This window comes from Misgurnus anguillicaudatus, chromosome 5 (assembly GCF_027580225.2).
Source record: "Misgurnus anguillicaudatus chromosome 5, ASM2758022v2, whole genome shotgun sequence".
Lineage (NCBI taxonomy): Eukaryota > Metazoa > Chordata > Actinopteri > Cypriniformes > Cobitidae > Misgurnus > Misgurnus anguillicaudatus.
In genome coordinates, this window is record NC_073341.2 from 11,999,864 (window position 1) to 12,022,386 (window position 22,523).

Genomic DNA, 22,523 nt, shown 5'->3' on the forward strand with positions numbered 1-22,523 from the left:
GTTAGTCATACTTTTACATTTACTTAAATATGTAGTTAGATTGACCTACAGCCACAGAAATAATCATTTCCCTTGCGTCAAAATTCCTTTCTTGAAAGGCAAGTTTACATTAAAAAAAGGTTACACCACAATTGTGTCTGATTGGTCCGAATTACAGGCCCAGTCTGTGAATCCGGTCCCGTGATTGGTCCTTACCCTAAGTCTGCCACAGTGTTCGCGCTGTGATTGGACAGCTGCTACGTCGTCATCTTCAATACAATGTAGCTAGGTTGGTTCTTCCTTCTCTTTAACGTAGGTATTAGTTTAATACATAGATAAGTTAACGATCTACTAAATTAATTAATCGTTGTACAGGCCATACGTTTAGTCCGTTTAAACAAAGCATGCGCAGGGTGACGCTTTTTGTCAACGGAACCTCCAAAAATGGCAAGGTGAGTGCGTACGCACACACAGTCCACGTTTAACTCCAGTAAGTGAGCACAGTGATGTCCTGATAATGGCACGAAGCATATCGATGCCTTCATCTCACTTTAGTTACTAGAGATATAACAGACGACTAGATAAAACGCAGATCTAACCTTTAAAATTGTGATTAATCACCTGATGTTATCACCTTCTGATAAGGCCAAAGTTAAGCTTTAGGGCTCGCGCTTTAATGTTATTATAATGTTGTTTATTTGTACTGTACTAACATTATTCAGACTAATGAGGTAGATCAATACATTTTAATATACATTTGTATTATGTAGTCTACCTTCTTTTATATTCTGAAGGATTGCATGTTGAGTTAGAATGAATTAAATCACTTCAGTTTATATATTGTTAAAGATTTAATAAATATGAATAGGTTTTTTTCCACGCCTTATGAATCCAGAAGCTTCTGTGGGTGTTAAAGGGGTCATATTATGCGATTAAAAAATATGTAAAATAAGTCTTTGGTGTCCCCAGAGTGCGTATGTGAAGTTTTAGCTCAAAATATAATATAGATAATTTATTAAAGCATGTTAAAATTGCCACTTTTTGCTGTTTTTGGGTGTGTCCTTTAAAATGCAAATGAGCTGAAGAAATACAAACACTGTTCGCAATAATGGTGGTTTGTTGAAATTGAAACTCAGTTGTGCTGTCAATTATTTTTTCTCTTTCTCTCATTCTCTGCACTAAATAGCAGAGTCGTGGTTAGATAGTGCAGATTAAGGAGTGGTATTATTGTACTAAGACTTACTACCTCTGTCACAAAATAAGTGAAATCTGATTGACCTATTTTTTTCACATGCTTGCAGAGAATGGTTTACCAAAGTTACTGGGTTTTTCTTTTTCACGTTTTCTAGTTTGACAGAAGCACTGGGGACCCATTTAAAGCACTTAAACATGAAAAAAGTTAGATTTTCACGCTATGACCCCTTTAAAGGGTTTTTATGAAACCATACAGCCCAATAAAGAACCTCTAGGAGTCTTTATTTAAAGGGGATATATCATGAAAATCTGAGTTTTTTCCATGTTTAAGTGCTATAATTAGGTTCCCAGTGCTTCTATTAACCTAAAAAAAGATCAACCCAGTAACTTAGTTAGTGCTGCCTCACGATTAGTCGCGACTTATCGTTTGCAGAATAAAAGTTTTTGTTTACATAATATATGTGTGTGTGCTGTGTATAATAATTATATTTATATAAATACACACACATACGTGTATAATTTTAAAAAATATATATATTTATATAATAAATATTTATATATAATATAGATTATATATAAATATAAACATGTATATACACATGCAAATGTTTCTTAATTATATACATGCTTGTCTGTGTGTGTGTGTGTATTTATACATAATTATTATTATACAAAGTACATCCACATAAATTATGTAAACAAAAACTGTTGTTCTGCAAACGATTAGTCGCGACTAATCGTGAGGCAGCACTAAACTTAGTTTTGGTAAACCATTCTCTGTCAGCATGTGAAAAATAGGTAATTTCAGACTTTGCTCCCTGTGTGAGGTCAGAAGGGGGGTTCTGCATTATTCAATCATGGCACTGCTATTTAATGCAGAGATCAGACACATTTTTGCTCACACCAACAATGTGTCAATTTTAACATGCTATAATAAATTATCAATATGGTATTATGGAGCTAAAACTTTACGTAGGTACTCATAAGACACCAAAGATTTATTTGACATCTTAAATCTTGTGAAATGTCCTCTTTAAAGAGTATATTGTAATGCCTAATTTCTTTTGCAGGTTGTAGCTGTTTATGGGACTCTGTCCGATCTTTTGACAGTCGCCAGCAATAAATTGGGAATCAGGGCTTGTAACCTTTATAATGGGAAAGGTGGACTCCTAGATGACATTGCTCTCATCAGGTGAGATTTCATTAATTCTTTCATATTTCAGGAAAGAGAGCTTTCACAGTGCGCACTTCTAAAAATAAGGGTGCCTAGTAAGCATGTCTTCACAGCGATGCCACATAGAACCAGGTTCTTCATATAATGGGTATTTATGGAAACATTCAGCCCAAAATGGTTTTTCTGTGATATCATGTAACACCTTAAAATAAACGTAATGGAAAATCACACCTCTGTTCTCTGTTATTCTGTATCAGCATGAGCTCAGTATGAATACACAAAAGACCTAACGGAGATCACATCGAGCTTTGTACTCGACTATTAAGTAGAAGAGGGAAATCGAAGGTCATGTGACAGGATGCTAATAACTGTGTATGTGTTCCACAGAGATGATGATGTGTTATACGTGTCAGAAGGAGATGCTTTTATCAGTAAGTTGATCAGCTGTGACTTTCTTACAAATAACACAATAAGATGAACTCTTACAGGGTAGTATCACTATATTTATGTTTTAGGTCCTCAGAGCGATGGAAAGACATCAGATGACAACTCAGGTTCGCAGACCGATTGGCTGACGCTTAATATTGGTGGCCGGCTTTTTACAACAACTAGGTAATCATACAGAGGCTTTACAGTCATATTTGCCTAAAATGAAGTATTCGTAAAATTTAATTGAATCAGTGTTATTAGGGATGCATTGATAACTCTTTAAATTTGGGGGCCGATAACCAATATCTATAGGCCGATAAATACTCATATTATTTTCACAATGAAAAAACTCGCAGACCGCGGACATCATGTCTTTGCGCTAGACTAGCATACTCTTCTTAAGCCCGCAACACGTGTCATCTTTGTGCTATGTCACAGAAAGCACCAATCAAAACTCCACATGGCCAGCAATGAGCAAGTGAAGTGGTTCAACAAACCAACATAATCCATCATTTATCCGCTTTCATTTATCGGCCTAATTTTGCTATCAGACCGATAATATTAAAAATATGCAGTTATCGGCCGATAACGATATGTCGGCCGATATATCATGCATCCCTAAGTGTTATACTTTAAGCTTTTTCTAAGTGATACTTTTTAATGAAAATATGAAGAAAATCAAGCTATGACCTCTGAAAGGTCATGCATTACAGTGATGTTTTTTTTTACAATGGTTAGACATGACTTCTAACTGTAGTAAAATCACCATACCGCACAGTTTAATCTTTGGTGGTTTACCATCAGAATGTGACTTAAACTATCAGATGTTAAATCTTACTTGTTGCATTGATATGTTGTCTGCACATGCATGTTTAACCTTTGAACACTATCATTTATGTCAAATGTTTGCTCTTGTTTCAGGAGTACTCTTGTGAATAAAGAGCCAGACAGTATGTTGGCAAACATGTTTAGAGAGAAGAGTAAGTTTAGTAAACTTCATTTACACTAACTTTGTTTATGCATTGTTTTGCTAGTTTAATGTTGTTTCTCCACTATGTGAACTGCAGATGTCTGGGGTAATAAGCAGGATGAACACGGGGCTTACCTCATTGACCGCAGCCCGGACTACTTTGAGCCCATCCTAAATTACCTAAGGCATGGCCAGATCATTGTCAATGAAGGAATAAACTTACTCGGTGAGTGGCATTTACTGATGGGCAAGACTTATTCATCTAATTCATCTCATTTGTTACTGCGTGATAAAATAATAAATGTAGCTGGTAAAATCACTATAATCTACAGCTTTAAGGGGTGGTTTCCCAGACGGGGATTAGCATAAACCAGGACTAGACCTTAGTTTAATTAGAAAATATAACTAGTTTGAACAAACATGTCTTACTAAAAACATTACTGGTGTGCATTTTGAGGCTAAAAAAAGGGCTCTGATGTATTTTAAGATATGTCAGTGCAAGTGGTTTTCAGTTTGAACAGCTCTTAAGTTTATTTTAGTCTAGGACTAGTCTAATCCCTGTCCGGGAAACCGCCCCTTAATGTTTAATGAAAGTCCAATAAACATCATAACATCTAAATTTTTATTTTCAAGACTTTCCAAGACTAAAATGCTGTCTTAACGAAAAACAGCTTGCACTGACATATTTTAAAGGGAACATTTTTTAAGATGTCAAATAAATCTTTGGTGTCCCCAGAGTACATATGTGAAGTTTTAGCTCAAAATAGCATATAATTTATTATAGCAAGTTAAAATTGTGCAAAAATGTTTGCCATTTTTTGCCTTTAAAATTGCAAATGAGCTGATCTCTGCACTAAATGGCAGTGCTGTGGTTGGATAGTGCAGATAAAGGGGCAGTATTATCCCCTTCTGACATCACCAGGGGAGCCAAATTTCAATAGTAATGTTTTTATGGTTTTAGGAGTACTGGAAGAAGCTCGATTCTTCGGAGTTGAGCAGTTGGCTGAACAGCTAGAGGTCGCCATAAAGGTAACAGAATGGAAATGTTTCTATACATTCACTTTCGTTAACGTATAGATGTTTAATTTATTTGTTTGTTTCATAACAGAACTCTCATCCACCTGAAGATCACTCTCCGCTCTCCCGGAAAGAATTTGTTCGGTTTCTGCTGGCTACGCCAACCAAATCTGAGCTACGCTGTCAGGTAGAGGATGTTTTTTGGGATTAAATAGTTTAGTCGTGTTTTAACATCACACAAGCTGCGTTTCCTTTACAGATTTGCGCAAAACTTTTGCTTTATTTTCTTAATGTCCACAAAAAACTTTTACGAAATTCCAACGTTTCCATTATGTGTGTGGAAAGGTGTGTTTGGCCTCATACGGTGCCACACAGACCGACATGCGCATGACATCAAAATACAAGAGTGTATTTTGAAAGCATATAGAGCAGTCGACTCTCGGATCACTTTCGTGGTATTTTGATGTCATGCACTTGTCGTTTTTAGTGGCGTTGCATGAAGTTGACCCCACCTCCTCTGTCTTGTCCTTAAATCAAACATACTGCGCCATATTTAAAGAATGATCATGTGATTTTTACGCATGTCAGGTAACCGGTGAATTTTCATTGCAGTTTTGTGATACCGTACTTTCCAGACTATAAGCCGCGCTGGAGTATAAGCCGTATTATTCATAAATGCGTCATTAAAGGAATATTCCATTTTCTTAGAAGAAAAATCCAGATAATTTACTTACCACCATGTCATCCGGGATGTTGGTGTCTTTCTTTGTTCAGTCCGGAGGAAATTGTGTTTTTTGGGGAGAACATTGCGGGATTTTTCTCATTTTAAAGGACTTTATTTGACACCAACAATTAACACTTAACACAACACGTAACCGTTTTTTTCAACAGAGTTTCAAAGGACTATAAACGATCCCAAACGAGGCATAAGGGTCTTATCTAGCGAAACGATTGTCATTTTTGACAATAAAAATAACAAATATACACTTTTAAACCACAGCTTCTCGTCTGGGTCCGGTCCAGCGCGACCTAACGTAAATGCGTAGTGACGTAGGGAGGTCACGTGTTACATATATAAAACGCACATTTGCGGACCATTTTAAACAATAAACTGACACAAAGACATTAATTAGTATCAGTTGACATACAACAACGTAGGAACGGTCCTCTTTCAACCACTTGGCGGGCGGAGTTTCGCGTTCGTCCTCTGTGACCTCTTGACTTCATGGCGTATTGCGTCGGGTCACGCTGGCTTATCACAGGACCGGATATAGATGAGAAGTTGTGGTTTAAAAGTGTATATTTGTTATTTTTCTTTTCAAAAATTACAATAGTTTTGCTAGATAAGACCCTTATGCCTCGTTTGGGATCGTTTAGAGTCCTTTGAAACTCAGTTGAAAAAAACTGTTAAGTGTTAATTGTTGGTGTCTATTAAAGTCCATTGAAATGAGAAAAATCCTGCAATGTTTTCCTTAAAAAACTTCTTCTCGACTGAACAAAGAAAGACATCAACATTTTGGATGACATGGTGGTGAGTAAATTATCTGAATTTTTCTTTTACGCAAATGGAATATTGCTTTAAGACGAAATAACATATATAAGTCACAGTGGACTATATGTCGCGTTTATTTAGAAAATTATTTCACAAAATCCAAGCCGAAGAACAGACATTTAATCTGGAAAGGCAAGTTATTCAACTAAACAATAGCAGACAACAGCAGGCTGAATAGATGTCTGTACGTTAAAGTAATATTATCAGTTATTTAAACAATAAACCATATCATACAGAACTTACCTGGAAGGTTGAATAGGCTAAAATAACCAAACAAGCCAACTAGCGTGAAGTTCGCATACTCGTCATTCCACATTACTGAATCCACTGAATTACATAAATACAGAAGCAGCATATGGCGGACTATCACGGCTGTAGACGGTAATGTTGTCTCTTGCCTCATAAATGTCAATATTAATTCATACTGACTTACAAGACGCACCTGACTATAATACGCAGCACCAGCCAAGTTATGAAAAAAAACGCGGCATATAGACAGAAAAATACGGTATATTCTTTTTGGAATGACCGGAAAAACCACCTGAGCATTTTTGCCATTAATACGACATGGATGCGAAATTGCCGTGTTTCCATTGGGCGCATTTTCAATTCGCTATTTCAATTGGCGCAATTTGAAGAGTAATGGAAACGCAGCTACAGTCATGGTTCAGTGTTAGATGCCCTCTACTCATATTAGTTTTTTTCTTTCTAGGGTCTGAATTTTAGTGGAGCTGATCTTTCTCGGCTGGATTTACGCTATATAAATTTTAAGATGGCAAATCTGAGTCGTTGTAATCTCACCTATGCAAACCTGTGCTGCTCAAACCTGGAGAGGGCGGACCTATCTGGAGCCAACCTGGATGTGAGCTGAACATCTCTCATTTATTTTAGATAATAGCAATTGAATGTGAAATTGTGAATGATGTACTATTTATGGTTTTGTGAAGCATGATTAATGCATGATTTACAATTTCACATTTTGTTATTACATGGAGGTCATGTTAATTTTTTTTAGTTTGTGGGTAAACTATCCCAGCCTGATCTCATGGGAAGTGGGCTAATTTGTATGAACTACAATGTATGATAATAAAAAAAACAATAAAATCCAAGCCCCTAACCGCAGCATCATGGGTGACAGCAAATTGTACAAAAATGTATGTGGTCGAACAAACTATTACGAATAAGGCATCTCGTAAGATACATACAAATTATTATAACATTGTGTTGACTATCCCCTTAATCAATTCTGACATGCCAACATGATGTGCTACAGGGTGCTAATCTTCAGGGTGTGAAGATGCTTTGCTCGAATGCAGAGGGAGCGTCTCTGAAAGGTTGTAACTTTGAGGATCCATCTGGGCTGAAGGCTAATTTGGAGGGTAAAATTTATTTCAATCTTTGAACAAAATATCTTTGCGAAATGAATGTTACGTTTTTATCTTGTTTGTAATCGGTTAACTGTTGTACTAGGAGCTAATCTGAAAGGGGTTGACATGGAAGGCAGTCAGATGACTGGGATAAACCTGCGTGTGGCTACCCTGAAAAATGCTAAGCTAAAAAACTGTAACCTGCGCGGTGCTACATTAGCAGGCACAGATCTCGAGGTAAGAAATCATTGTTGTCACACATCTGCTTATTTAAATTGGGAAATAAAGCAGACTTTTTATTGAAAATGTTTAAAAGTTGTAAACTTAGCCTTTTTAGATTTTTTCGCAAACCAAACCAAATATGTATAATCACTATACAATTTAAAGGTTCATTGTGTAACTTTTAAAAAGATCTTTTACAGAAATGCAATATAATATACATAACTATATATGAGTGATGTATAAAGACCTTACAAAATGAACTGTATTCTTTTTATTAGTTTAGAATGAACCGGTTTTATCTACATTCACTGCAGGTCCCCTTACACAAAGTTGCCATTTTGCACCCCCATGTAGGCCTAAACGGACAAAGTGCTCCAAAGAGCGCGATTCGCTACTACGTTGTTTCAGACAACAACATGTTTGTCCTGTGGGGGGTACCGCAGCTTCTCTATGCGATTCGAAAGGGAGGTGTGAGCTGTTGATTGCAATCGAACCGCTAGATGCCACTAAAGTCTAAACCATTTCTTAATCTTAGTTCATGTTAAAGGTGCACTGTGTAGAAGTAGTATTGTTCATTGAAACTTCATGTTAGCTATCACTTTTATCATAGCTTAGCATAATGCATTGAATCTGATTAGACCATTAGCATCGTGCTCAAAAATGACCAAAGAGTTTCGATATTTTTCCTATTTAAAACTTGACTCTTCTGTAGTTACATTGTCTACTAAGACCGACGGAAAATGACGCAGTTATTGCTATTGGTAACTTTCAATCTATTTTCGGGTGCTGCGTAATATCATTGCGCCTGCTGCAGCCATGTTACGGCAGCAAAGTCCTTGATTATTACGCCAGAATGAGAGTATAGTTCCTAACCATATCTGCCTAGAAAATCACAACTTTTATTTTCTGTCGATCTTAGTACACGATGTAACTACAGAAGAGTCAAGTTTTGAATGGGAAAAATATCAAAAGTCTTTAATTATTTTTGAGCGCGATGCTAATGGTCTAATCAGATTCAATGGATTATGCTAAGCTATGCTAAAAGTGCTAGCGCCAGACCCGGAGATCAGCTGGATGGATTCCAAAACGGTAAAAATCAAATGTTTAACTTTGGGGGAGCTGAAAAATGAGCCTATTATCAAAAAAAGTGGACTGACTGTTAACAAATACAACCTTATTTTGAAGTGTTACCAAACCGAGTTTTTCTTGTGCAGAACTGCGATCTCTCAGGCTGTGATCTACAAGAAGCGAACCTGCGTGGCTCAAACGTGAAAGGAGCTATTTTCGAAGAGATGCTGACTCCATTGCACATGTCCCAAAGTGTGAGATAACCAATTATGTTGCTCCTTGCCCGACGACCTCACCAGCCAGCCACGCCTCCCCCCACTTCCTGTTTCACGCTCCCGTGGAACCGTATGCAATACAATACTAGCACTTGATTTGCTCCACCCCTTCAATTTAAGCTTTATTCTCCTGCACTAGTGCACATCCACGGCCAAAAAAGGAAAAAGCTTCTTGTAGAGATCACAAATGTTTAAACATCTCACCAAACCTATTTGCTTTTAAGTTTTTGTTTTATTTATGGTTCGAGTTAAACCATTGATTTTACAGAATGTATACGTTTTGTGTTGTGTTTGATTCCAGCTGAAGAAGTTCACAACCAAATATATCAAACTATGATAAGGCTTATAATAGAGGCTTATATTGCCATTGTTGCACAGCTTATCGCAGATAAAACATGCTCGTAGCGTTTGTATATAGAGTAGCAGATAGGTCTGGTTTTAAATATGCAACACATAGCTCTTACATGATGTCCTTTCTCTCGTATTTAAACACAAAGTGTTTTCTGTTCATTGTTTCATCTACCTCCCATCCCGCTCGCCTCTTTTATTAGTTTCACTTCACTTAATGTTTTCGAATCCATGCAGTCATGCAAAGATTTCAACCAAAAACACACCAAAATTTGCTGCACACTTTCAGACATATTAACCCTTTGATAACTGTGTAATAGCCATAGGTTAATATGCACAATAATTAACCAGTGGTGCCAATATGCTGGTTTACATGATTACTTTTTTATCTATGTGAATGTTATTTTTTCAACTCCTCGCTCTTTAACCCCCCCCAGCTTTATATAATATTGTTTGTTTTAGTTGTTGAACATGTTGATGCGACCAACTGTTGTTCATTCATACCAAAAAGTTTTAAGTGATGTTTCTTATGTCATTTTCTAATCCGGTGCTTCCTTAATGGTTATCGTTGCGTTGTATTTTGCATAATCCTACTTTTTTTCTTCAAAGCACTAAATTTGAACTTTGTGCAATCATATCCAAAGCTAAACTATCAATATCTAATTACACATTTAGCTCTTATATAAAATAAGGCTAAGTAGCACATTTATAACATGCAATTTTGGCCTTAGTGTTTCGCATATATTGCATCATAGACTTTTTAATGTCAGCCGACCTATTTGCTGCATGGTTTAAATGAAAACCGAAACATCTCAGTCAGAAATGATAGCGACATTTATTTGTTATATATATATATAACATGCTGTTATTTTTTCATGTTATTTTTCACAAATGTTATTGTAGGTACTATATCAATCCTGTTAAATGAAGGCAATCAAAATAGACTTTTGCACTTTAAGTGTGATTCTCTATGTATATCAGACCCTTGTGCAAAGGGTGCAAGCTATTTATTTATGTATCAGGCTGTATTTATGTAAGGTATAGGTGAGGATCCTATTCAATACTTACCTAACTCTCTTGCACTCACTCTATTACGGAAGTATATTTCCATAAATAGACTGTTATAATCAAACTGCTGTTGTCTCTTTATTTGCTTGCATTTGTCTGATGCATCATAAATATTTCTAATATGGGTGTATACATGGTGCTTTGCAAAATCTTGCAGTAGTTTATGAAAGTACTAATCGTTTTGAAACACGATTCATGTTTAATATTTCTAGTCATATTGCAGTAAATGTTTAATCCATCTTGGTCTGATCTGACTACGGTTTAAGCCAGTGATATGCTGAAGTCTTGACATAATCATGGAAACCGGCAACAAAATATGGGCTTATGAAACATGACTCATAACTTTCATGTTAATGTAATTTCACAGCTGTGGTTTAGTTTCACAGCCATAATAATGACACATTTAAACTAACACTTGTGAAAGAAGTGATGCCTCTGTGCTTTAAAAAAACATTATACACTAAACACTTATATGAGTGGTTGCAAGAAACCCATTATGTATAACCTTTTACATTGAAAAAGCAGAGCCCCAACTTTTTAAAGAATGACTAGAAGATTTTAGAATTACTGTTATTTCATTTCTAATAGACAATTGAAATAAATAAATAAATAATTATATTTGAGATAAAGAATGTTGTGTACACAAAATGTGTATGATATATTTTATTTCAGATAGCAACAAGAAGGAACAATCATAATTTTGAAGAACGTGTTAAGGTGTATATTAATTTATGCAAGTGAGCATCACAGTCAGCCATGCACACTACAAAGTGTAATATTTAATAACTTTTATGTGAGCTGTTTGGTATTGAATGGATAAACCATTATTTTAAATAAATGTATATCAAATTAATTCATAAATACAGTGATGTACGTGTACTACAGTAACAAATGATTACTTTCATAACTTTACATGACATAAGCAATGTTTATTGCAAAGCATTTCCCTAAAAATACAGAAAAAAATTAATGAATATTCATTTGAACCTATACCTCACTGTAGGTCCTCGGGAGTGTTGATTTTCATTTAGCGGACTTTTATTTTGAAAGCTCGCCGCTTAAGTTATAGCAGACGGTGGTAGTAACGTTAGCTCGCTACCTCGAGCTTTATCTTTTTATTTATATGCAGGTAATGAGTTTTATATATTGATTGTTTTTTTAAATACTCGCATGTTTACTTAATTGACTTAAAAAGTATACTTTTTTAATCGCTTATGTCGCATATATGCCGCTTGTTTATAATGTTATTCAGATTGTCGCTTGTGCTGTGTTAGTTTATACAAAATAAGAGCACGGTTATTTACATACACTTGCGCATATTTATGTCGACTCTTTGTATATTAGACATTTGTGTTGCTTTATATGGCATTTTAGGATGGATTCGCATAAAACTCAATGCACATGTAGCGCTCATCGCTCGACACCAAGCGTTCATCAAACCCTGGATGAGATGGACTTTGAAAGAGGTGCATCACATGCACACTATTTCTGTACAGGGTGAATATATAATTGCAGGTACATTAATTTCAAAGTCTTTTTTCCAATTGGTTATATTTTTAATTATTTTAATATTTGGTAACTTACTCATCGTGATTTCCTGTTGTCCGAATTAGTCAGTAAGTTTGCGTCTGTTCGACTTAATGCGGCTCTGCAAGAACTGACAGTCTTATGACGTCAAGGTACCGCGAGAGCGAGTCGAAATTAGACTTCTCCGTATGGTTTCTCGAATCGCTCTCGCGGTACTTTGACGTCATCCGCTTGATGTTTCTTGCGGCGCCCCATGAAGTCGAACAAGTGTCAATTCTGGTACTGTCAAACTCTTTTACCGTCAAACTCTGTTACCAAGGTAATAGTTAGACCTCTTGACAGACGCGTGCGCATGCGTACCTGCAATTATAATCACCCATATACAGTTTTTACGACAGCATTAGTATTTCTAACACGTATTGTCGTCTTGTAGGTATTTGGTCAGCTGCGATGGATGGAGATATTGAGAGAGTCAAGTCGTTTCTTAAAAAAGGGATTGATCCAAATATAAGGGACCAGGCAAACTACACCGCTTTGGTTTGTTGTCTTTGTATAATTCACTTTTATCATTTTTCGCTTTGTAAATGTATTTTTGCATTCACTGGTCTATAATAATTTTTTAGCGTGTCTGATACATTTTTATAAGTGGAAATATTAAGTATATTCTCAAGTAATGTAAGGTGATAAAATATCCATGTATAATAATTATAAATAATAAATAGAAAAGAAAGAGTAATTTTGAAATTTCTTTGCTTTTAAATGAAAGTAACTTTCATGCAGTGAATAAATATCTTGGGCTATCAAAGATATTTTCTAACATCATAATTCTCTCCCATTCATAATATAAATAATAAACTCGTCTTACAGATCTTCTTTGTTTTTACAAGCACTATGCCGGTCGAGCAGGTCACCTGTCAGTGTGCGAGTTACTTCTGGACTACGGAGCTTGTTTTAACGTCCAGACTCGTGGCGGAGCGACCCCTCTTCATAGGTCAGCCTACTGTGGTCATCTCAAAGTGGTGAATCTACTGTTAGACCGTGGTGCTGATCCACACCTGACTGATGATGATGGAGCCACACCACTTCATAAGGTACTACTGATCAGAGTTTCCTTTAACTCGTGCCAGACGTACTTAATAGATGTACAGTTTGTTTACATGATTGACTGGGTTTGTGCTTGTATGTACATGCAGGCTGCTGAGCAGAAGCATCTTGAGGTTTGCGAGCTGTTGGTGAAGCTTTTTCCAACCTTACGAGGTGTGAAGGATAAGAGATCACGGTTACCTTTTGATCTCTGTCTGGAGCACGACACGTTTTGGGAGTTTCTGAGACCACCGCAATGACTTGTTGTGCCTGGGGGTTCCTCATAAAGGAATCAAGAACCTTATCAAGGTTGTGCCTTTGGAGACATCTCTTATGGTTGGAAGGAGGTCTTTAATGATCACCTAGAGAAACTACCAGATCCTCTGCCACCAGATCAGCAAAAGGGCTTGGAAGAGATGGCACATTTAGAAAGATGGCTAACGCTTTCAAATGTCTTTTATATTGAGTCAGTGACTGGAAGAACAAGGTTTGGCTGGTTAGCATACAGTAGATAGTTACCTCATAACAGGTAAAGGATGGTACTAAACAATTTTATTGACAAAAACATATTTTCTATGGATGGCAAGTAGCCGTGTATTCTGATAAAATTGTATAAATGAGGTGCAATTGAATGTGTGATTTTTTTTCATGTACTTTGACCCAAGATAGTCATCAAAAGCATCAGGTCTGTCCCAAATTGCGCACTTTCAGTCTTGTGGCCTTAAATTGCACGCGTGTCATTTATATGTCCGAAATGTGCTCATCAGCGCCTGCTTTGCACCCTTGATGCGCTCTTCTGCAAAGCCTGGAGGCTCCACGCACTTTACCAACCCAAAAGTCCTTGCGAAAGAGCAATCAGATGACGGTCTTTTCCCTGTTTCCGGCATGATGCTCAAGTCTGTCCAAAAATACGAATCCAGTGCGCCCTTGTGTACTCGCGTCAAGGGTCCCTAAGGTCTGCACTACATGACGTCATCAAAATGTGGACTCTGAGGAAGTCCATAAGTCTGGAGTGTGCCATTTGGGACAGAGCCTCAGACTGTGCGTGTTTGTGATGTCATCAGCCAATCAGCACTCACATGCCGCTTAAGATTGATTGGTCACATGCTATTTATGGCTCAGCTGATTGGCTAAAAAACCATTTGACTCAAAGCATGCAGGTCACATAGCCCTGTATGCACCAGCTGAGCAACAGCCATTGTAACAAATAAAAAAGTTATACATTTTCAAAAAATTTCACATAATTTACTCATCCTCCTGTCGTCCCAGATATTTTATTTAATTAACTGGCACTGAGGCGGGACACCTGATTTACTTCAATATTTTGCATGTACATTTTTATCTATCACAACAAACTATGTATCATTGTAAAGGTCTAAGCCTCTAGAATAGACATTTTAACAGTGTTTTATAAAATAAATTATGTAGGGAGAGTAATTGATTTATTTATGAAGAGTGTGCCTCAAAAGATTTTTATCCTGCGAAATGTCACTGTCCCGCCAGTGGGATCCCTACGTTTACTTCAGTGTTGTGGGTGTGAATTCTTATCCAATCATGACAAAACATATATTGTTTGAAAGCTCTAAGAGTGGAGTTTTAATTGATCATCACCATTGTGGTAAAGGAATGACATAGCCATTTTCTAAAATGCCACGGGTATACAGGTGGGCCCACTTTGTTATTATATATTTGTAACACTAATACCCTGTTCTAAACCTAAACAATCTTGACAAACTATATATCAGTGGAAATGGCTAATGGTGTAGTTTTCATATTTCATTACCATTTTGGGAAAATTATGACGTAGTGAGAGGCAGTTTCTAAAATGTCATGGGGCCACAGGTAGGCCACATTTTTGACATTTATTACACTAACATCCTACTCTATACCTTAAAAATCATGACAACCTATATATCACTGGAAAGCTCTCAGAATGTAGTTTTTATATTTTAAGGTCATCTGATGATAGAAATAATTTAGTGACAGTTTTATTGTTACATGACCTTCCCCCCAAAGGAATGCATATTAATTATTATTTACTTATAACACTATCCTATTATAAATCTTCAAAAATGTTGACAAACTATGTATCATTGGAAAGCTCTAAGAATGTAATTTTCATATTTCAAAACCTTTGTGCATTAATACTAATGCAGTGACAGTAATTTATTAATTTGTGACAAGAGTATGCCGCAAACGACTGACACCTAGTGGCAGTTGTTGGTAAAACCTCTAAAAGTGTGTCACAAACCTCTTTTTTTTTTACTTGAAATTTGGATCCCAACTACTTGAGACTTGTGGCTTCGTGTTTATTTACATTTTTATAATTTAATTTATATGTTATTTATAAAATAATGTTATTGCATTATTTTTATTTATTAAAATAAAAACTGTTAAAACAATTTTGTATTTGATAATTTCACCTCCACTTCTGTTAAAAACCTTAAATTGTCTTCTTTAAAACAAAACCAAGATTAGGCTTCTAGACCAAAAAATGCCAGAGGTATATAATTTGAATGTTTACATCACAGTCCCCCCAAAGGGATTTGTGCCAGTTAAGGGGTTAAATAATCATCATCACTTAATGTACATACTGTATGTCCCAAAGTTTTGCTTCAAAAGCACATTAATAATAATATTAAAATAATAATAATAATAATAATAAAATTAATCCAGGCAATTCCACTGTGTCAATAAATATCTTGAAGTGAAACAATGTAAGAAAAACAAAAAATATTTAGAGATTGTTTAGCAAAAATAAAGCACTTTTGGAGTTGTCTGCATGACTTTTATGATGCATCTGTGTGTTATTTGAAACGTACAACACTTTAGGCCTACGTATATGTACATTGAGATATTTTTATAAAATGTTATGTTCAGCTTAAGAAAAGAATTCATATACATCTGGGGCGAGTAAACTATAAGAGAATTTGCATTTTGGTTGAACAGCTTGAATGCTCCCTCTTTGAATGACCTCGACCTGATTTTAATGTGAGAGATGTTTTTAGGGCGGCATATTGTTTAAAAAAAGAGGGAAATGATGGGTGAAAAACAACGGTCTAAAAGCAGCTAATCCTGATTGTAAGCTTAAACTCGAAACAAACTTATTTCTGATCATCAACCACTTGACAAAATCAGGAGAGCCACAACAAACCTCCTCAGAATAAAGTGAGGTGTAGTTTCTAAATTCTCCAGTAGAGGGTGCAATTCCCCTGTTTTAATTCATAAGGAAACCCAGGACTTCTGCCGCTGTGAAGCTTGAATACATTTTTCCTTTGTATACCTATCAAGTGCTGATTATAAAGATTACCTTTAAATATCTTTGTAAATACTAGCAGCACCGATTTTACTTTGACTGATCACTGTAGATGCATTATAAAAGCAAACCATGTTTAATGTGGCCGTGTTTGCAACACTTCAAATGACAACACGGGTCTAAAAATAGGGTTAATAAAATGCTGTTTGTCAACAAAAAAAGCATTTTGCGTCAGTCGGATCAAGGCTGTATGGTTGATATTTGGGCTGAGGTTTGTGGCCTGTACTTAAACCAACACATCGCACTGTTGGATGTCGGATGTGCACCGGTGAGACACATGATAGCCAACACATCTGGAAAATACCACAGTACAAGAGTTTTTTTAAATCAACTTAACTTTCTGAACTTCCTGATGTAAATTTAAGGAACAAGTAAAACCTTGACTTGCAATGTGGCTCTCCTGATTTTGCCAAGTGGTTGATGTCCTCAGGGCAACATTTCAATCAACCAATCAGATTTCAGAAATAAGTTTACAGTTTGTTTAAGTTTAAGCTTACAACCAGGATTAGCTGTTTCTAGACCATTGTTGTTCACTTATCATGTCCCTCTGATTTTAGGGTTTGGTTATGGTTAGGGTGGTTTTAGGTATTATTTACAAAAATGTTGTCCTTGGGTCAACCCAATATGTTGCCCCGAGGACATCTCTCACTTGCCAAAATCAGTCCGAGCTTACAATGTCTGAGGTTTCTAGGGTTCATGCATACAGCTTGAATAAACAGGTAACAAGTTAGTTGTGAATAGTTAAGAAGGTCATTTGTGAAATCCTATTCTTTCATTTACAAGCTGTAGGTATCATAAAACCTCCATATGATTTTTGCCATATGAAAAAAAATCAAAAACATGAAAAGAAAAGAATATATATATTTTTGTGACAAACGAGTTGAAATTGAAGTAGTTATAGGGGTGTAGAGATTAAAATTATTAACCCTAAACCAACAATTAACAATTGCCTAAAATATTATTGATATTAATTATGGTGGGTTTCCGTTATACATACTTTGTAAGGAGCTATAACAGCCCTATTGAATATTAACCATGTTTTTGTAGTAACCAATTTGGTCGTATTAATTACCATTAGCAAAACCATGCTTTTACTACAGTAAACATGTTTTTCGTATAACAAAACCATGGTTATTTTATAGAACCATGTTTTTTTACTGGTCTACCAAAATAACTGGGTCATTCAACAGTAATGGTAGAATTCAGGGTGATGGAAATCTGCTTAAATTTACTTCTTTCAACATACCCAAAACTTCTTTAATAGCATTAATTAACTTGTCAAATCTATGAATCCCCAAAACAGAGAGCTTAATCTATTTTTAACTTTTTAATAAAGAATCCATGAGTCATTTATTTGTCATTGCTGTTACCTGTGATTTAAACAACATTAATGTTGATACTAAATATTTTTTCTCATTACAGCTTGTGTATTTAAAGGTTGTAGAGGAATGATAACAGCAAGAAAAATAATTGATTATTAATATTTGTTTAATTAAATTCTTCATTTTTACACAGCATTGTTTGAAATTATTTGATTCTCAGTTTGATTTTTTTCTTTAAAACCAACAAAAACAAAAATATTCAACCAAAAAGGCTTTGATGCAAAGACTGAAATATCAACAATGTCTTACATCCAGGGCTCCAGACTAACTTTTTCACTAGGAGCACAGTGGATCCCAACTGAAAATTTTAGGGGCGCAACCAGAAAATTTAGGGGCACATACCATAAATCAACATGCTAACCAAATATTCACATTTCTATTAAGTACATTGCATTACTAATGAAGGCTTTGATGATAGATGCAGAAAGTACAATGTTCTGTTTTAAATATAGTGTCACATCACAAAAAGGTCAAATTTACTGGTCGCACGTGTGCGACTGGATTTAAAATTCAGTGGCACACTCTCAAATTTTGGTGGCAAAATGCGACCATTTGGTGGCAGTCTGGAACCCTGCTTACATCCCATATCAACAGCAAAATATTACTAGAAAGTACAAGAAAATACATTCATAACACCAAAACTTGGTTTAACACCAATGACACAATGTAACACCAATGACACAATTAGAATATCATAATAGATAATGAACATGATAAAACTTATAAACTTTCATAATATTTTCCATCTTGTTTTGTTTGTATGCTTTTATGTTGGTCAGTTAAAGGAATAGTGCTGAGGAAGTACTCATTAGAGAAGTAACACCAATGATGATAACACCAATGATGGTAACACCAATGATAATTTACAGAAAAAACAAACATTTTAACAAAATGGCTGCCACCAGCCATGTGCTATTTAATCAGTAACAATCACATACTTATTCAGTATAATGTATTTTTATGTAAAGATCTTAACACTCCCAGCTATAAAAAGAGTAACAATAATGACATCCAAAAAATCTTATCTCAGAATTCTTAGATATATCATGATATTTTAGACAAATAAGGTAAGACATCTCACAAACCTTTTGCCTTCCTCCACTGCACTTCTTCCACTGACCTCTTGACGCATGAAAAACTTCAAAGAGCTGATGCATTGTTTCAAAATAAAAGTGCTTTGGGTAGGGTAACACCAATGACATACATTTGGGGACAAATATTTATTTGATATTATTCATATTAATAGTGTATTTTTACCATTTCAGTGTTGTAGTAAATTCATACAGGGTTAAAGATATATGTAAATTTGATTTGTTTTACAAAAAACATGGTTTTAAATAATAAGTACACACTTCAACTTCCATGTATGATCAAAGGGACAGGGCAATTTTCAGGACCAGACATTAAAAAAAAGTTTAAAAAAGGTTTAAAAAAAGACAATTAAATAAATAAACTCTCTCATCATTTTAAGGACAGTCTATATTTATTAAATATATATCATTATGGGATTATTGGGTCAAATTGCAATAGCAAGGGACAAGCATTTCCACCTTTTTTGTAGAATGACCCAACTGCAGAATAATACGATTGTGTGCAATAAAACAATGACACCTGTTTCTCCCAATGTAATTGTGCAAACCTATAGGACAAAGCAGCCAATCAGAGCTTAGAATAGATATAAACTTATCCAATACTGTTTAAAAAGCATCCCATTGTGAGACCTCAAGAAACTGGCTGAAAAAATGCAAATTAGGTGACTACACTGAATATGCTGAAATATGTTTGGTTATGCCGTATAGGCCTCCATTGTATTTTCTATATATTTGATAAGGTAACTATTATTCTGAAACGGGTAAATGTCCACATAAGTGTCCTTAAACGTTTGAATGGTCTGTTTTGTTTCATCCAACAAAGTCTTGCTAACAAAAAGATGTTTACCTTATGTCACATCTATTGAATTAGGTTTGATTTATGGTTTGTCGTTGAACACTTCATGGGTTATTAATAATCCTGGTTTGGTAATCGGTGAAAAGAATTTGCCAAAATTTGCATCCCTTGTTTGCTGTAAGTCTCGCCATGTTAATGAGAGAAGTAGTGAATTAGCAAGTTTTTTTGTCAATGTATTCAGTCTGAACTTTATAGGTAGGCCTTTTTCTTTTTTACAAGTAATAACATTTAGAAACGACTTTTTTTTATGGCTGAAATGTTCATTCAGAACAGTGCTCTTGAGACAAAAGCAGAGGTGTGAATCGCCACTGGTCTCACGATTCGATTTATATTACTGTATTTTCCGGACTATAAGAAGAGGAAAAAAACATAAGTCGCACTGGACTATACGCCACGTTTATTTAGAAAATGATTTCACAAAATCCAAGCCAAAGAACAAATATTTAATCTGAAAAGACAAGTTATTTAACTAAACAATAGCACAGAACAGCAGGCTGAATAGGTGTCTGTACATGTTAACGTAACATTAACTTTTATTCAGCTAACACAATAGCATACAGAACATACCTGAGAGGCTAAATGGGCTAAATTAACACGACAAGCCAGATCAAGTTCAAAAAGGTCCTAAAGTCATTTCACATCACTGAATCCATTGAATTACATAAATACAGGAGCAGCATAGAGCGGACTCTTGTGGCTGTAGACGGTAATGCTTTCTCTTGGTTCATATGAAATAATTTTGACATATTATTGCACCTGACTATAAATCGCAGGACCAGCCAAACTATGAATAAAGTGTGACTTATAGTCCGGTAAAAAATTTGCTGTAATTTTGCAGCTGGTTGCCAGTAACTTACTGTAGAATATTAAGACTGAAAATGTTTTACGTTTATTTAACTTTGAACAAACTGTTGCCAGTAAATAACATAAATGTAAAATCTACAGTAAGTTACTGGCAGCTATTTGCCAGTAATACACAGTAATACTGTAATTTCTACAGACATTTTTTACAGTGTACGGTAGTAGATTGTGTTTTATTGTATGAATAATTGGTCACAATTATAATGTTATCAATTTTTATTACCTATGAAATCCAGAATGATTTCAACCAGCACATATATGATAATGTAGATGTCTTTTTTCACATTTGTTCATATTCATCATCAGTCTGTATCACGTCTCCTCCTCCAGCTGTTTTAGCTGTTACTTCTCAGAATGAGCTCATATTGAGGAATAAATAGGAGGTAAGAATAATCTTCCATGGACTTGACTGACCGTTTGGCACTCAGAATTGAACAGCCAGTGATGATTTATGACCCGACTGCCACAGCTGTTAATGTCTGCTGGCTTCAGCACTAATATTCCCTTTAAGAAATGCAAATTAAGCATCACTCACACTTGGCATTCACTTACAACCTAAATAAGGTTTCATTTATTGAATGAAATCTTTTTTAGTTTAGCCTGAGTCACGCAACAGCTGTGATTCAACAGTGTTCAGGATATGAAGGCAGCGCATAATTGTATTTTCATGCTTGTAGTTCTTCGTGGTTCAAAGAACAGAGTTCACGGTATACAGTGGATTACTATTACACAATGAACACCACCACATACACTCAGTATATACTATACTATAAATATACCATGAAAATACACTATGGATCACATAAAAACTGTTTAGGTATGATTTCTATATTTATAAATGGCCAGGTATAGCTCAGTAGTAGAACATTGCGTTAGCAGCAGAAAAGGTTGTGGGTTCGAAACCTAGAAAAACACATAATGATAAAACCCACAATATACCTTGTAGTGCACCGTAAGTTGTTTGGATAAAAGCGTGTTAATGTAAATGTGGATCAAATATATCTTAAACATACGTTTTATTTTAAACTATTTTCCGAATTCATTTTTTGGTTATTATTTTTAGTGTGTGTTTGTGTGTGCGTGCACATGTCAGACTAATGTTGGGTTTGTGATGTAGTAATTCTAGAGTTTCTCCCGGCTCATGAACATTGGCTGCACTCCTGATTGTTTTTGCAGAAACTGCCAAGAAAAGTTTCTGGGAAACATATTTTGCAATAAGCAACAGGTTACACTAACATAAAGCTCACCATCTTTCACCATGTAAACAATAATTCAAATCAATCCAAATAAACTATCTCACACTATATCAGTTATACTGTATATTATGTATAGTGTTGGGGAAAGTTACTTTCAAAAGTATTGCATTACAATATTGTGGGTAACTTAGTTAATTTTCATAGAAAGTAATGCTTACGTTACTTTTAAGTTACTTTTGCGTTACTTTTTCTTACTTGGCTGAGGCTTGATCTCTTTAAGGCCTTGCAGGTGATTTTAAGGTAATGCGTTATTACGTAATAATACAGAAAAGTAATAATATTACGCAATGCACGTTGCTTTCAATGCGTTACCTTACTCGTTACTTCAGAAAAGTAATATTATTACGTAATGCACGTTGCTTGTAATGCGTTACCTTACTCTTTACTTCAGAAAAGTAATAATATTACGCAATGCACGTTGCTTTCAATGCGTTACCTTACTCATTACTTCAGAAAAGTAGTATTATTACATAATGCACGCTGCTTTT

The 22,523-nt window shown here is 35.3% G+C and overlaps 2 protein-coding genes across 5 annotated transcripts; both read left to right on the forward strand.

Annotated features, from left to right (window-relative positions):
- The first annotated feature begins 212 nt into the window (after positions 1-212).
- kctd9a (potassium channel tetramerization domain containing 9a) lies at positions 213-10,727 on the forward strand. Its single transcript, XM_055167551.2, has 12 exons — positions 213-431; positions 2,244-2,365; positions 2,735-2,778; positions 2,863-2,959; positions 3,698-3,756; positions 3,844-3,972; positions 4,708-4,775; positions 4,855-4,950; positions 7,028-7,177; positions 7,589-7,694; positions 7,786-7,919; positions 9,119-10,727. The coding sequence occupies exons 1-12, from the start codon at positions 384-386 to the stop codon at positions 9,233-9,235; spliced, it is 1,170 nt and encodes a 389-aa protein (XP_055023526.1). The 5' UTR covers positions 213-383; the 3' UTR covers positions 9,236-10,727.
- A 911-nt stretch (positions 10,728-11,638) lies between these two features.
- On the forward strand, positions 11,639-14,507 carry ankrd39 (ankyrin repeat domain 39). Of its 4 annotated transcripts, none has more exons than XM_055167561.2 (5): positions 11,639-11,792; positions 12,038-12,178; positions 12,624-12,727; positions 13,078-13,281; positions 13,384-14,507. In XM_055167561.2, the coding sequence occupies exons 2-5, from the start codon at positions 12,109-12,111 to the stop codon at positions 13,531-13,533; spliced, it is 528 nt and encodes a 175-aa protein (XP_055023536.2). In that variant the 5' UTR covers positions 11,639-11,792; positions 12,038-12,108; the 3' UTR covers positions 13,534-14,507. The 4 variants fall into 4 exon arrangements, with proteins under 4 accessions (XP_055023536.2, XP_055023534.2, XP_055023533.2 ...); XM_055167559.2 differs by having other exon boundaries at positions 11,640-11,792; positions 12,038-12,129; XM_055167558.2 differs by having other exon boundaries at positions 11,718-11,792; positions 12,008-12,178.
- Positions 14,508-22,523: the final 8,016 nt, after the last annotated feature.